We start from the raw sequence: 15,297 nt of genomic DNA on the forward strand, positions 1-15,297 counted from the left end.
ATACAAAACCTAATACAATAAAAATTATCTACACCATTGCACGTAAAGCATTGAGCAATCCCTGATTCTCTAACATAGTATCATGATTTTCATTATCAGCATTATCTCTCAAAAATATTTATATCCACTATAAAAATCATCATAATCACAATTCTACATATTTACACAAAACAAAATTGAATTTTTAAATTACTTCCCTTGTTAGAACTCTTTTGGAATTATCTAAAAGGAAATGCAACAATTGTTTCTTTTTGCCTTTTTTTCTTTTTTGCCATTAGGGAAATTACATCTTTGATAGCTTTTTTCCTGACCTATGGCTGAAAGGTTCTTTTGCATGGTGTATCACTTATTTCACAAAACATTTAATAGCTTGTGTTCCTTAAATGAAGAATACTATTATCAGTCTGCAAAACAACCTAGAACTGTCCAGTAGGGACAAATACCCCCGCTGGGTTTTTCAGAGTAGGTGCCAATTCAGAAAAAATTTATGGATCTAGTAAGAGGTATTCACTATTTATATAATAGTGTTGCATTATGCATGTACTATGCCTAAATAGTAGGCAGGGTTTGACACATGGTGCACGAGCCGGAAAAAAACTATGTGTGAGACCCTAAATATTTAGGCATAGTACATGCATAATGCAACACTATTGTTATTATTATGCTGACTGTTAATTATTTATGCGGCAATCTATTTGACTTTTTCCTGAAAATATCGGTGCTTAAAGTAGGGGTCTAGTCGTGTGACGTCATAACCGGATCGGACTCCCGGATAGGTTTTTAACACTATTATTTATCGATAACATCCCGCAGTAATGGCGGCAAGAAATAAGAAGGGGAAATTCGTGAAATCCTCTCGTATAAAGCAAAATGAAGTCCTGAGGAGAGAGTGTGTAAAATATTGGGACCGCAGTGATGATAATACTTCCAAAGAAAATGTTGAAACACCAGTAATCACTCCAGTTACGAACGAAGACCATGTGTATCACTGTGTTGACCCTCTTGCTAGCGATGTCCGTGTTGCTAGAGAGGAAATTGTTGAGCCAACAGGTAAAAATGATTGGAGCGAAGGTAGACGTATAATCGAACTTGGTATCCTTGCAAATAATTTAAAGGAGTGCAAGAGATGTGGGCAACCTTTGCATTTATCCGATTGTGTTGGAGAGACTAGATTCGGACTCGCTCAAATTCTCCAAGTGCAGTGTAGATACCAGGAGTGTAGGCTACTTAATGATGTCCCAACAGGCAAAAAACATCTAACAGAAAAGGGAGGAAAAGCATGGGATATTAATACGAAAGTAGCAGTAGGTAAGTGTATAATAAGTATGAAATAAACTTGGATAAAATTGTGTACATTGGTGTTTTTAATCAGGGGTGTGCAATAGATATTACAAAAATAAATTACTAGCCCGTTGCGCTAGTGACTAGCCCATTAACTACCGAAAACAATACATGTATAAGTATAACATAAAGGTTAAAAAAAATATTGAAGTTGAAATAAAACAAATAATGGTTTGCACTTTGTAATTGTCAGGTACTTCCCCCTATTTATATCGACTATAATTGTCAGTGAGATGACTGGCGATAGGAACACACAATGCATATAGGTTAAAACGAATTCAAGATTTTGATTTTTCAGAAAAGTTAATTCGTACCTAAATTCAGTCGAGGTAAATATATGTTTACTTTCGTTTTAGATTTACTAGCCCGACGGGCTAACGCAGTATAGATTTAGATAGCTGACCTCTTAAATTGGTAGCCCCGGGTGTCGGGCGATGGTGATTGCACACCCCTGTTTTAATCTTTGATTGTTGTTTTAAATAATTGTGTTTGTAATATTTTAGGAATGATCAATGGTGGCTATGGAGAGTCTCATTTAAATGCCTTCTTAGCAGTACTAAACATTCCAGGAATTTCAAAGGGAGGTCTAAAGGAAAGGGAAAGGGAAGTTGGCAGTACACTGAGTAAAATGGCAGAAGAAAGTTGTCGAACCAGTCTATTAGAGGAAGTTGAAAAGTACGTTTATTGGTATTTGTCAAAATAATTTGAATTATTGAAAAAAAAAAAAAAAATTTCATGCATGATAATTATTGGATTTTTCTTCAGGAGTGATGGTAATCTCACTGTCAGCTTCGATGGTGCCTGGCAAAAACGGGGTACTGGGCGTGCCTACAATAGCCTTACAGGTATTTTTTGATGGTTTAAAAAAGTCATCAATTATCCTAATTAGTAATTTGAATTGGATGCTTTGACTTTTCACTGATTACTAAAATAATACAAAGTATTTACTGCTATTGAACAATTTTCTTTATGTTTGAAGGACATGCAAGTTTGATCGGAGAAAAAACCAAGAAATGTGTTGGTTATGCTGTAAAATCTAAAAAATGCAGAATATGTGACTTGGCAAAACGGAAGGATGTTCCTGTGAGGAAGCACAAATGCAGTCGAAACTGGTCAGGGTCAGCCAAATCTATGGAACCTGCTATGGCTTGCGAGATGGTGCAGAGCATAAAAGATCAAGGTGAAAAGGTATGAAATGTATAGATATGTTCAATTTTATATCAATATATCTGTGTACAATCAATATTCAAAATCCATGAAGAGCTAAGAGGTGAAAGCGCTATGAATTAAAATGCCACTTTCCATGAAATCTTTATTAAATATTTATATATATGTGAAGATTGTAAATGAAAGTGCTAATGCATTACTGTTTTTTATTTTGCTTATAATTATAAAATGTTGTTAGGTTACCACGTTAGTAATGGACAACGATTCTACAACAATAGCCAGATTGAGAGCAACTGTTGATCCAGATATAAAGAAAAAGGTGGACAGCAATCACATGAAAAAGGGGTTTACTGGAAGTCTTGTGGAAATCAGCAATACCCATAAAGTATTGAAAAATGTTAAAGTTAGAACACACATTGAGAGATGCTTTACATATTGTGTTCATCAGGCATCTGAAGATCCAGAAAAGTTAGCTAATGATCTGGGGAAAATTGTTCCTCATTTATATGGTAAGAATACTACTTGCAAAAAGAATGAACATATATTTAAGTTTGACACTGGCAAGAAAAATAATTTTGTTTTCTAATTATTTTTAGAAATTGGTCTGAGTTCATGATAATGTATGAATGCTGTATTTGTATTAGTGTATTTAATCTTAAAAGGGGACCATTCCATGTGTGGCACATGGTGCAGGAGTGAACAGACTGGTTACAAACCAAAAAACTTGCCATATGGGAAACCTCTTACAAGTGAGCCTCTGAGATCAGCTCTAGAAAAACTGTTTGAGAAGTATGCAGACCGGGCAACTGAGTTGGTGTCGATGGGATCCACTCAAGTGAATGAAAATTTTAACCACATGGTCTCTAGCAAAGCGCCTAAAAGAATGTAAGAATTTTTAATTTTCAAATTTATGAAATGATAAAAACCATGCACATAGATAAAACATGTACCTTTTATTAATTAGACTATGTCACCTAAACTGTTCATAGGTTTTATGGAGGTTCAGACAGTCTGCATAGTAGAGTATCTGCAACTGTCTGTCAGAAAAATGAGGGGTATAATTATATAACTGAGGTATACAAATGAAAAAAAATGTTCTTTGATGTTCTTTTGATGTTCACACATGGCAGTTTAGGCAATGTATATAAAGTAAAGTATTTAAAAGGAAACATCAAAAATACCATTACATAGCCTAAACTTGTTTGTGTAGTTTTTGTTCTTGTCTTGTTTACATTTTTTTATTTACTTGACGCAGTTGAAATCATTTTTAATGCATGATTAATTTTTAAGGGTTTTGAAAGTTCTTCGAGAATTATATCTATAAAATGTGTGAATTTATTGTTACAGTAAAACTTGTTTAGTACGAACATGGATATTGCAAATTCACGGATATAGCGAAGTCATCTTGGATCCCCATCTATATAAATTTAATGAACTTCTTATATGGATATAAAGAATTGCGGATATAGTAAAGTAATTTTATAGGTCCCGGTGACTTCGTTATAACCGAGTTTTGCTGTAATACATTTTAATGCAGACACATTTGATTTTTTACTCAATAAAATATATAATCTCTTTACTTGAAAAAAAAAATTATTACATGTTTTACATATTGATAAGGATCTGTTGATTCTTCTTTTTTTCTTTTCCAGAAAAAGTTTTCAATTTCATATTTGCTATTTTTCTCAGGTGAATAAAAGACTGACAATGTCTCCTGGAAGATACACCCTCAAGCATTCCAGGATCCTACAAAGCAGACTGAAGCTGAAGCGATTACAACAAGCAAAGCGGAGCACAAAGCGGAGGCGCTTAGAGCTGAAGACAGAGCGGTCTGCAAAAGATGCATCACAATCTGTTCTTGAAGGTAAGTCAGATAAATACTATTTATCTGAAACTTAATTTATATGTGTGATGTTTGTTTGTTTTTACCTATCATTTTTTCCGAACATTTCTATTGCAGCGGATACATACAGCAGCAAAATTGGTTTGAGTGATGAAGTTGATTTGGAGGACATTTCTTTGAATAAATTAGATCAACTACCAAGTACCAACAAATCTTACATGGTATTTGACCTAGAGACTACTGGTTTAGGTTTGTGAAATTGTTTTTTTCTTTGTAGAAATAGCTTAGGAATATATTATATAAGGTTAAGAGAATTGTGTTGCACTTGACTTAGAAGTATACACTATGGGAGTTTCAATATTTATTTTTATTTATTTCAGCCAGGACATCAGACATTGTTCAGATTGCAGCTGTATGTGGAGAGAGAGAGTTCAACATGTACTTGACACCGCAGTCCCCAATTAGTCTTGATGCATCTGCAGCAACTGGCCTTACTTTTGTTGGTGGTGTGCTGAAGCATAATGGCAAGAAGGTGGACCATAAAGAGCCCTTTGAAGGACTTCAGCAGTTTGTTGAATTTTTGAAGACTGTTGATTGTAAACCTATTTTGGTTGGGCACAATATACAATGTTTTGACCTACCAGTGTTAATGAATCAGCTAGTCAAATGTAAATTACTTGACAGTTTTGCTAGCACTGTCACTGGTTTTATAGATACCTTACAAGTGTCTAGGAAATCTTTCAGCAAAGATGATGTTAAAGATTTTAAACAAGTCACTCTTGTAAATACTTTCATTGGAAAAGATTATGAAGCTCATAATGCTATTGCTGATGTGAAGGCATTGAGGGAACTTTTTGAAATGAAGTTGTTGGCTCTGTGTTCAGCTAATGATGTGTTCACATTGAATTATTATACTATAAAGAAGTCTTTAGAGCCCCTTGTTAAGGCAAAGATTGTATCTTCCATGATTTCGAAGAAGTTGATTGCAAATTCTCTTAGTTTGTCTAAGTTGGTGCTAATCCACAAGAGGGATCCACATAATGGGTTACGAAATGTTTTTAGTGAACCATTATCAGGTTCAAAGCAGCCTAGAATATCCAAGTCATCTAATGTAATCAACAAATTGGTTGAATATTTGAATAGCTGTGAATGATTACTGTTTGTATGTATTTTAATTTAGACAAACAGTGTGTAAAATAAAGGTCTAAAAACTTGTATGGGAGATTTCAGTCAACACTCAACCTAACGTTAGACTGTATTTTTTTTATGCTGACTGTTAATATTCTGTTGTATACTAATTTTTTGTGTATACTGTTGAACACATAATTGGATGTATTTTGACTCAATGTAGTGGAAAGAGTAATGCTTCAAAATTGATGACTGATTAGACTGTGGATTTTCATTTCATTTACTTGAAAAACAGATACATGTACATGTATAATATGTGAAATATATCTGTAATTAATGGCACACAGAAAGTATTATAGGTTTTAAAATTATATTATATTCTAAAGAATGTTGTTATTCTTTTGCAGTTATGCATCTATGAAATGAAATAAAAATAGCTTTGTATTTTTTATCTTCCATCATTTGAAATTCCTGTCATCAATAGCTTTGTAATCATTTGAAATTCCTTATCAAAAATCTTTGGACAAAAAACGTATAAATAAATGGTGGTGCTGAGAAAAAATATATGCTGGCAATGTGCTGTTTTTTTTATTTAATTTTAACAAATAGTCATAGATGAACATAATTTGAGAATTTGACTGAAAAATCACAAGTCAATTTTTTTTTACAATAATTTTAATAGTGTTGTGCTTCCAAGTTTTGGGGCTGGTCGAGGGTTGTATTTTGTTCAATTTAGTCTCCAAAAACCAAGGAAAATATAATAAGAATAAAATTTTACTGTAATTTGTTTAATTGGATATATTTCTTTGATTTAAATAGGAAAAATCATTCAATAGCATCAAAATTAGTGTTTTTATCTACAAATTATGTGAAACCTTTATTGGAATCTCATATCGTCAATTGAAAAATGGGGGTACCTATGTTTGAGAAACTCTCTCTCAATAATAATACTGACAACCCCTTCTTTTTTCCAATTCATCATACCTTAGTATGAATAATCTAAACATTTGAGAACAATTTTTTGAAAAATCACAAGTAGGTCCAGTACTAGGGACCTACCTTAAACAGCGCACCTGCAAGAACTAATTCAAAATATTCATGCTAAAATTGTTTGCATGCTTAGTTATTTTGGTTACTAGTATTTTCTCTAAATAAGTCGGGATTTTCTGTCCCAAAGCAACACATCTTTATTTTCTGTTTTGTTCGTAAGCCTTATTTGTTTGCAGACGTCGATTCTCATTGATAATTTTCTTTTACATCCTTCAATCAAGCGTCATATAAAAAAGCGTTTTAATGACCCTATAAAATCAGTTCATCTAACGATCTGTATGTAATTATTTTGAAAGTTTGTTGTACACATTAATCTAAAGTTCCCTAGAATAATATAACTGTTTTCAAATAATATTTGTCTATTTTCTCCTTCCTGTGTCAATTGTATGAATTAAGTTTATATATTTCATAAAATCATACCAATCAGTGATCGTCTCTATGGCGTAATCGATAAGGCATCGGACTGACAATCCCGGCATGTGCATGGAAGAATTTTATTCAGTAAATAAAGCCGTGCACTATTTCGGCATAGTGTGCTTACGCTATATAAATCCTTAGACCACTATGCGAGAATAGTAGGGTATGGGTTATATAGAGACAAACTGACAGGAAGCATAATAATGTCTAATAAAGTGCCTTGCCACAGCATGATACGCCCATCAAATATTGTTCTGATAATCATAAATTGGTTAGGGTGCGAGAAAATTAAGTAACCTTGATTAACAGATTGACACAGATTTCAATGATCTAATTTCCATTTCTTATCATGTTTAAAATATTGTACATACATCTCTAAGAGACTTACAGTGTAGGGATTAATTAAAACAAATAATACATCATATAATTCTAAACTGGCTGTGTTAGAGCTTAACAAATATCCATCTGCAGCTTTAAATTGTTTATTGCATATTTTATGAAATAATGGAAATGCTACAGTCTAATAAAAAAAAATCAAAAATTAATTATTCTTTAGACTATAAAATTCTAAGTGAGACATGACTGCAATTTGTTGCAAATATATAAAAATTGAAATGTAATATTTTTTCAATGACCACATGTATAATTAATTTTAATTATATTATACAATACTAATTCAGTTTTAATCATACACTAAAACATCAATTTGTTTTAATTACATTACACCAATTGAAAGATCTTTATCTGAACTACAGCCATCAAGAACTCTTAATTAACACAAGCAACTATAAGGCCATTTCTTTTTGCCCAACTCCCAAGAGATAAATTAAGATTAGATCTACAGATGCTCTTGGCAGTTAACTCCCGACAATGAACTCATTAATTTCTCTCTAATTTGACATGCACATTTCTGCTATCAAAAATTCTCCTTGACCAGTGCTTGATAATTATGCCCATGGGACAAACTGAATTCCTCTCAAATCATTAACATTTGTTATAGAATTTGCTGTAAAGTATATGATAAAAAATAAGTTTTTACTTAATTTAGCATTTTTTAATAAGGATACAACTATATTTTTACATTTTTTAGGATTATGAAATTTAAAATTTTAAAGACTTAGTTTTTTAAAAAAAATCACTTAAATTAAAGGTCACAGTGACCTTGAAATAGGTCGTGACACACCGTCTACCCAAGATGCATAAATTGTCCAAGTTTGATAATTGTAAGTCTAATAGTTTTCTAGTTATGAGCCAAACAAAATCACAAAATAAAAAAGAAAAAACGCCTGTAAAATGCAGAAAAATCATCCAATCATGATGAAAATCCCAGGTGCACACCTTCATATGGTGAAAATTAAGTGTATAAATTTTCAGACAAATCCATCCAACAGTTTCTGAGAAACGGTCCGGACAAAATCTTGTCTACAGACAGACGGACAGACGGACAGACAGACGGACATGGTGATTCCAATATACCCCCCTAAACTTCGTTTGCGGGGGTATAAAAAGGAAATTTCGATCTAAAATAAACTTTTGAAAGAGGTTGAGAAATATATTATTATTCTCCCCTTATGTTAGTTAACATGGCTATTTTACAAAAAATTGTTCAGTGCATTTATCTTCAGCAGTATATTATACAAGTAATGCTAAGAAATATTGATTTTACTTGTTTCAATGTAAATTTTTTATGAAGAAGTTCTGCAAAAAAAAAGTAATTTAAAAAATTACAGCAGATTTATTATATCAATCATTCACAAATTCTCAATCATTTAAATTTTTAAAACAAGACTAGCTATTAAACTATAATGTAACAAGTCTATAAACATATGAAATAGGCAACATAACAGAGTCACTATCATTATTTAAAATACATGTATAAACAAAATATCAGAAAGACTTGATAAAATATGACTTCAAGCTGAAGATCCTACTTAGAAATTTTACAGTCATTGAAAGTTCCATGCATTTACAAAATTATATTTCTTTGAGATCCTGAAGAAAATATACCATTTTAAAAACTACTATTATAACAATTCTGTCAACTTAAAGTGGGGGCATAATAAAACAATCACAAATATACAATTTATGTATCAGCAATATGTACAATAAGCACCTACAATTTCTATATATACAAGATTAACCTAATAGCTGCATAGATATCACAGTCAATCGTCATGGAGACCAGAACCATGGCAACAAAATGGTACACGGATGGCTTGAGCAAGTAAATACACAAAATGCCAAAATTCATAGCACTATACTGAAAGAGTTCTCTACCACTCCAAACTGAACAGTGGGAAGAAAATACATCATGTTATGATGGAAAATGTTGAGCAAGGGGAAAATTCGTTCACAATGCAAGAGATGTGAAAACCGTTTTGATTATAAACATCAATATCACCTAACATGTCTAAGACTCATTAAAGACTGTAACAATTTGACCATTTCAGTGACATCACCTGTTCATTTTTAGACAATCTTTAAACAAAAATGAGGCACAATTTTCCATAGCCAGAGGTATTTATGAATCTGGAGAGAAAAAAAAAATACTGGAATGCTACTAGTTCTGAAAAGAACTTAAAATCAATGATGATTTACGTGTATAATGAAACAAAAGTTAGTCATCATTGATGAAATGACAGCATGATACGAGTATGAGAGCAGTCAGTTGAATGTATGATACGGCCTCTAACCTATCATCATTAAATCTTAAGGCACAGGCTTATCAGCTGGACCATTAAACAGGAAGTACTGTGTTCAGATGAAGTAAAATTTCTTCAGGACTTTTTTTCACACTTACACGTTCACTAGAAATCATCCAAAAAATTAACAAGGATTATAGAATGATACTGGCCAAATATATTAATCCAGTATGCAAGTCTGGTATTTATTGTACACTACTCAATTAACTATTCCATAGTACATGCACCATGCACTTAGTCAATTATTCATCAAACATCAGTGACCAGTCCCAGTATACATGGTGTATTGTACTTTTGTTCAGAATTACACTTGTCCTGGCTTTACTTTTCATCAGTCCATTATTTCTGTACATGGTTGAGTATTAATTGTAGATAGTCCACTATTTAATTTTACCCTACACAAGTCCAGTATTATTGTACATAGTCCAGTATTTTTACTGTACATAGTCCAGTATTTACTGAACACAAGTCCAGTATTATTGTACATAGTCCAGTTTTAATTGTACACAAGTCCAGTATTATTGTACATAGTCCAATATGTACTGTATTTACTGTACACAAGTCCAGTATTTACTGAACACAAGTCCAGTATTATTGTACATAGTCCAGTTTTAATTGTACACAAGTCCAGTATTATTGTACATAGTCCAATATGTACTGTATTTACTGTACACAAGTCCAGTATTTACTGAACACAAATCCAGTATTATTGTACATAGTCCAGTTTTTACTGTACATGTCAAGTATTAGTTACATCTCATCCAAAAAAGTAACTCAAGTGGCAGTCAAAATCAAAAATCCAATGCTTTGTTGACAACCTCTCGGAGTTGTGTCCCTTTCTGCACATCTTGTTTCGCTAGAACACGACGGAACATGATTGGACAGTCCAGCGATACGCATGGCTGATTCTCATCCTGAGCTCCCATACAAGTATTACACACCTACAAAGGAAATTGTTAATTTTTTTAATTTTGTAAGAAAAATTCCAATATATAAAACTTTTTTTTTTTCAACAATATCAAATTTGTGTCACACGCTAACTTTAACTTGTAATACATTGAACACTTTCCATGATCCTGGATACAGGGCACTTTACATTAATATATCTAACAAGAAGAAAACAGACTACCGGGGTATAATATATTTGCAAGATGGCATTAAGCTAATAAAGAAGACAATAAATTTGATGAAGAAAAGATGTCACTTATGTGTTTCTTTTTTAATTTTTTATTTCCAGCATTTGAACATTCAGACTGGGTCAGATAGAGCCATATATGTCTCAAACTGTTAATGGTTTGTGGAGAGCATAGCAGACCAAGAAACATAAGCCTCCAAACATGTGAACCTAAAGGTCCTACTTAATGAAGGCTTAGGACATAAGATTTCCCACAATAAATAACAGAGTTTACATCATTTTCTTTGAATCAATAAGCTATGTACCTTGACCAGGTCAGAGTAGACCTTCTCCCATTTCCTGATCCTATCACAGAGGGTGACACAAACATTCTGAGGGTCCTTAATACAGCTGTTACAGATCGCCTGATTGGTCTGTCTGTCACACACAGGACAATTGGTGGCTGAGAAGTACTGAGAAATAGTTCCCTTCTTCTGGTCAGGAGCAAGGAGAGCAGACGGCACGACTCGCACAACTTTTGGCATGTCATTATACCTACAGAGTGGAGAAGGAAACCGTTAAGGAAAACAAAGTACAGCTTTAGATTTATCTTATAATGCATATCACAAACAGGATATGTCAGTTAAAGAATCTACATACAGTGTATATAGTGCTATAAAAAATGATTAAAACACTTGACTACCATAAATTTTGATGTACACTAACAGCATATGTGAGGAAAACCTACACGGACGTAACTAAGCAATGACTATACATGCATTTAAAGCACTTTTTGTCTGCTATGAATTGAATAAGTTATATACTATTAGAGTAAAACCAAATACATAAAGAAACTTGGCTGGATATGAAGTAAATTAATAATTATGCAAATAATCTTGTGTTGAAAAAATGCGCTAAATTTTGAGTTGCTTTATGATGTACATGTATGTTTGTTATTTTACATTACTGGTATCGTACCATGTCCACCCCGAGGACAGAGAGAAGAGTCTTACCATGAGAAGACGTCGACCCCGATGAGAGAGAAGAGTCGGTCTAGTGGTGGCAGGATCTGTTTGGTGATGTAATACGTGGCATTCAGTCTCAGGGACGGGTCAGCGAGGACCTCGTGTGGCTGTCGTACTAACTGTATCAGCGGAAGTCCTGGACTGCCGTAAATAATTACGTACGGAACTCGCTCCCCGGTACGCGGCTCCGCTCGTCTGTCGTGTCTCAGTAACTTCCTACAATATTCACATTATCTCATGTAAACATACATAAAATTACAGAATTTAAACGATACTGAAAATAACATCACAACTGTATTTCTTAAAATTCAGTAGAGCCAATGAGCAAAAATTGAAAGTTTTTATTTAATGATTACATTTTGCAGATACTAGTCATAACATAACATATACTTGATCTGAAATTTTACACATTTCCTTCTCAAATTAATTTTATAACTTAGAGAAATACAATGTTTAAGCCTGCTTGATATTTCTGCTCCAATTGACTCCCCTCCTATGACTCTAGACTTACTTGGCAATCTCCAGGGCCGGTACACAAGCTCCAGGTTTATAACCCTTCATTCCGCGGTACTCCTTGGCAAATATACAGTCCTGCATGCTGACTTTTCCTTCCATGAACTTCTGGCACTGACGTAATACATAGTCCTTCACTTTAGATACATCCTTACATCCAAACAGAATCTTAATAGAACGCTCCAGAATCTACAACAATATGAAGATATTAAATTACAACCTAAGCCGTTAACCTCCCTTTGTTAGAAAAATCTCACATGTATACTACACTGTCTGTTACCTTGGATACGGCTGAACACGAGTCTCGTCGGACTGTCTCGATACCCTTGGCGTCAAACACGGGTTCCTTCTGGTCCACGGTCTCGTAACTGTAACCCACGTATCGCTTCTTTGTTTGTAAGACACACGGGTAATATACCTGGGGACAGAGAATATGCAATGAAAATGTGTAAAGCTGACTTAGGTATAAATCTGATGGCAGAGAATACACACGGTACATCTGTAAAAATGACAAAGATTAAACAAAACAAACATCATCTTCAGTAAAAACAATTGTGATGAATTGCTTTGGTTAGTCCGAGTCACCTCTGTATTTCTTATCATGACTATAATTCAATTTTATTTTAACTCATTACCTTGATTATTTTGTTAACAATAAATGACTTCTTTGTATGCCGACATTAGCCGTAAGCAATTTTTTTTAAACAAAGTTAACGATTGTTCACAAACATTTTATACACTGAATGGTTTTTCAACAGATCTGACATAACTGGTATACCTTTTCAACAAATCTGACATAACTGGTATACCTTTTCAAACTTCAGTTTGATTGGCTTCGGGTTCATAGCTGTTACAGCATCACAGATTTCATGTCCAATGGTGAAGGCCTCTTCTTTACTTTTACCCTTCATCTCAATAAACATACTGTAAGACAAAAATCAATATGTTGAAACACCAAAATGAACATGTTATAACACCAAAATGAACATGCTGCAACACAGATATAAAAATACTGTAACACAGAAATAAATGTGACCCCACCCCCCAAACTCTGTTAGATGATAATATACCTGTCCGTGTCACCATAGACAACTCGCGCCCCCCACTCCGGCCTATCCTCCACCAATCGGATCGCTCGTTCCAGGGTCTCTCGAGCCTTCCTCACAATGCTGTCCCCAACCTGTATATATAAAACAGATTCATGTTTACTTGAATCTTGTAATTTTTAAAAAAAAGAATGTGTTTTACCCTGTGTAATATAAAGACTGTCCCCAGAAAAGCTGCAAAATTTCAATTCTATCAAAATTCCTATTCTATAACAACATAATGTTCAATTTCTGCCTTTACTTGCATATTACAATGTACAAATATGAACACTTCACTTTCAATTACACATACTTATGCACAGATATGTAATATACAATCATGTACATTTAAATACATGCAAACACTCCAAGTAATTTACCTCAATACATGGCATTCTCCCTGAGAAGTTAGCCCCTGTGTAACCATATGTAACGTTGGCAATGAGTTTGAGTCCCATTTGTCGAGCGTCCAGAAGGCGATACAATCCTTTATCATCTTTATGCTCCTTCATCGATTTCTTCACCATAATACGAGTGTTCAGAATCTCTTCAACCATTCTGTCCAGAGATAAAACAGAATTAGAATATTGGTGAGTAAATTTGCTTCCTTTTTTTGGTATGAGATGTGTATGATGTGGGAATTATAAGGTTACTTAAAAACCTTCAGGTACATGTATGTTCCTTATCAAACAGTTACCAGACAAAACATACTTTGTTTCTTGATAAAAATTTACCAAGAAGAGTTATGGCCCTTGTCACATTTAGGGAAGTGAACAGCATAGGACATTAGTACAACATTGATACAACACTGGACAGTGAACTTACTTGGAGATGATCCCTTTTCTGACATGCTCCTTAACAAACACAACTCCATTGGGAGACACAGTTACGTCATTCTTTATTCTCTGAAAAGTCAATAACATACAATTAAATCAAAAACATTTACTTTGTCTCATAAAAAAGATTTCAGTGGATACATTCAAGGACAAAAGTTAAACGAACTTACATTAAGGGTTTTAGGAGAGATACGCAGATGAGTACATCCAAACTCTATTGGGCCCTCACTACAATGAAAATACACCCAATGTAAACAGTACCGGTATTATATCAGAGGGCATTAAAGCCAGTTACACTGCTGACTGCAGTACAGTACTGTATTAAAGTTATCTATTTACTGGGCTGTCCCCACTGTTATTCATAGGAGAGTACAGTGTAATAGTTATCTACTTACTGGGCTGTCCCCACAAATAGTTGCAGTACAGTACTGTGTAAAAGTTATCTACTTACTGGGCTGACTCCAGGAAGTCCAGTCTGCCCACACAGGTGGAGAAGCAGTAGTTGTACGCAATCATAATGGAGGGATACAGGGACTGGAAGTCAAGGACAACTACAGGGTTGGCATAGAAACGAGACTCGGGCTCCAGGGTCAGGGGGATACACTCGGGGGCCCTCATACGGGCTCTCTGCTGAACGCTGGGGGAGGCCGGAATAAAATTCATAGGTTTGGCTAACCTCAACATCATAGACTCCACACGGTACTGCAAATTAATTACACTAATCGATTAACATTATACACTCCACACCATACTGGAAATCAAAATGTAGATGGTTTACACCAACAGTTCAGGAATCAATTAACTCCGAGTCAATCTGGTTAGTTTCATATTTACAAACAAATTTAAGTTATCAAACAAACCTGTGAGCCTCTGGAGAGAACATGGTAAAACTCGATCCCGAATACTCGAGCAAACTCACTCGTCCTCCCAATCAAGTCCAGCTGGTCTATGATTTTTAAGTTACTCTGTACTCGAATTAAGTAGTACCTGATGAAGCGCCACCTACAGGTGAAATCAAAAGAATGAAAATCAGTGTAAATACAAATTATCATTCAAATGTATGCATCTCCTTAACA

General features: G+C 34.0%; 2 protein-coding genes across 3 annotated transcripts in view; one reads left to right on the forward strand and one right to left on the reverse strand.

The window, feature by feature from the left end:
- Positions 1-727: 727 nt before the first annotated feature.
- On the forward strand, positions 728-5,906 carry LOC134253875 (uncharacterized). Its single transcript, XM_062736459.1, has 10 exons — positions 728-1,308; positions 1,845-2,016; positions 2,107-2,186; positions 2,321-2,529; positions 2,747-2,945; positions 3,171-3,393; positions 3,498-3,582; positions 4,198-4,376; positions 4,554-4,600; positions 4,732-5,906. The coding sequence occupies exons 1-10, from the start codon at positions 816-818 to the stop codon at positions 5,502-5,504; spliced, it is 2,460 nt and encodes an 819-aa protein (XP_062592443.1). The 5' UTR covers positions 728-815; the 3' UTR covers positions 5,505-5,906.
- A 2,757-nt stretch (positions 5,907-8,663) lies between these two features.
- LOC134253878 (uncharacterized) overlaps positions 8,664-15,297 on the reverse strand; it is a 48,725-nt gene continuing 42,091 nt past the window's right edge. For both annotated transcript variants that reach the window (XM_062736463.1, XM_062736462.1), the window contains exons 23-34: positions 15,082-15,223; positions 14,673-14,923; positions 14,392-14,449; positions 14,211-14,290; positions 13,766-13,943; positions 13,371-13,480; positions 13,110-13,224; positions 12,581-12,718; positions 12,299-12,489; positions 11,776-12,003; positions 11,089-11,317; positions 8,664-10,589 (exon numbers count right to left, since the gene is read on the reverse strand). In XM_062736463.1, coding sequence (XP_062592447.1) covers positions 10,440-10,589; positions 11,089-11,317; positions 11,776-12,003; positions 12,299-12,489; positions 12,581-12,718; positions 13,110-13,224; positions 13,371-13,480; positions 13,766-13,943; positions 14,211-14,290; positions 14,392-14,449; positions 14,673-14,923; positions 15,082-15,223 — 1,870 coding nt within the window. In that variant the 3' untranslated portion in view covers positions 8,664-10,439. The remainder of the gene's footprint in view (positions 10,590-11,088; positions 11,318-11,775; positions 12,004-12,298; positions 12,490-12,580; positions 12,719-13,109; positions 13,225-13,370; positions 13,481-13,765; positions 13,944-14,210; positions 14,291-14,391; positions 14,450-14,672; positions 14,924-15,081; positions 15,224-15,297) is intronic.

This window comes from Saccostrea cucullata, unplaced genomic scaffold (assembly GCF_032062105.1).
Source record: "Saccostrea cucullata isolate Sc308-1 unplaced genomic scaffold, CSIRO_AGI_Scuc_v1 ctg5139, whole genome shotgun sequence".
NCBI lineage: Eukaryota > Metazoa > Mollusca > Bivalvia > Ostreida > Ostreidae > Saccostrea > Saccostrea cuccullata.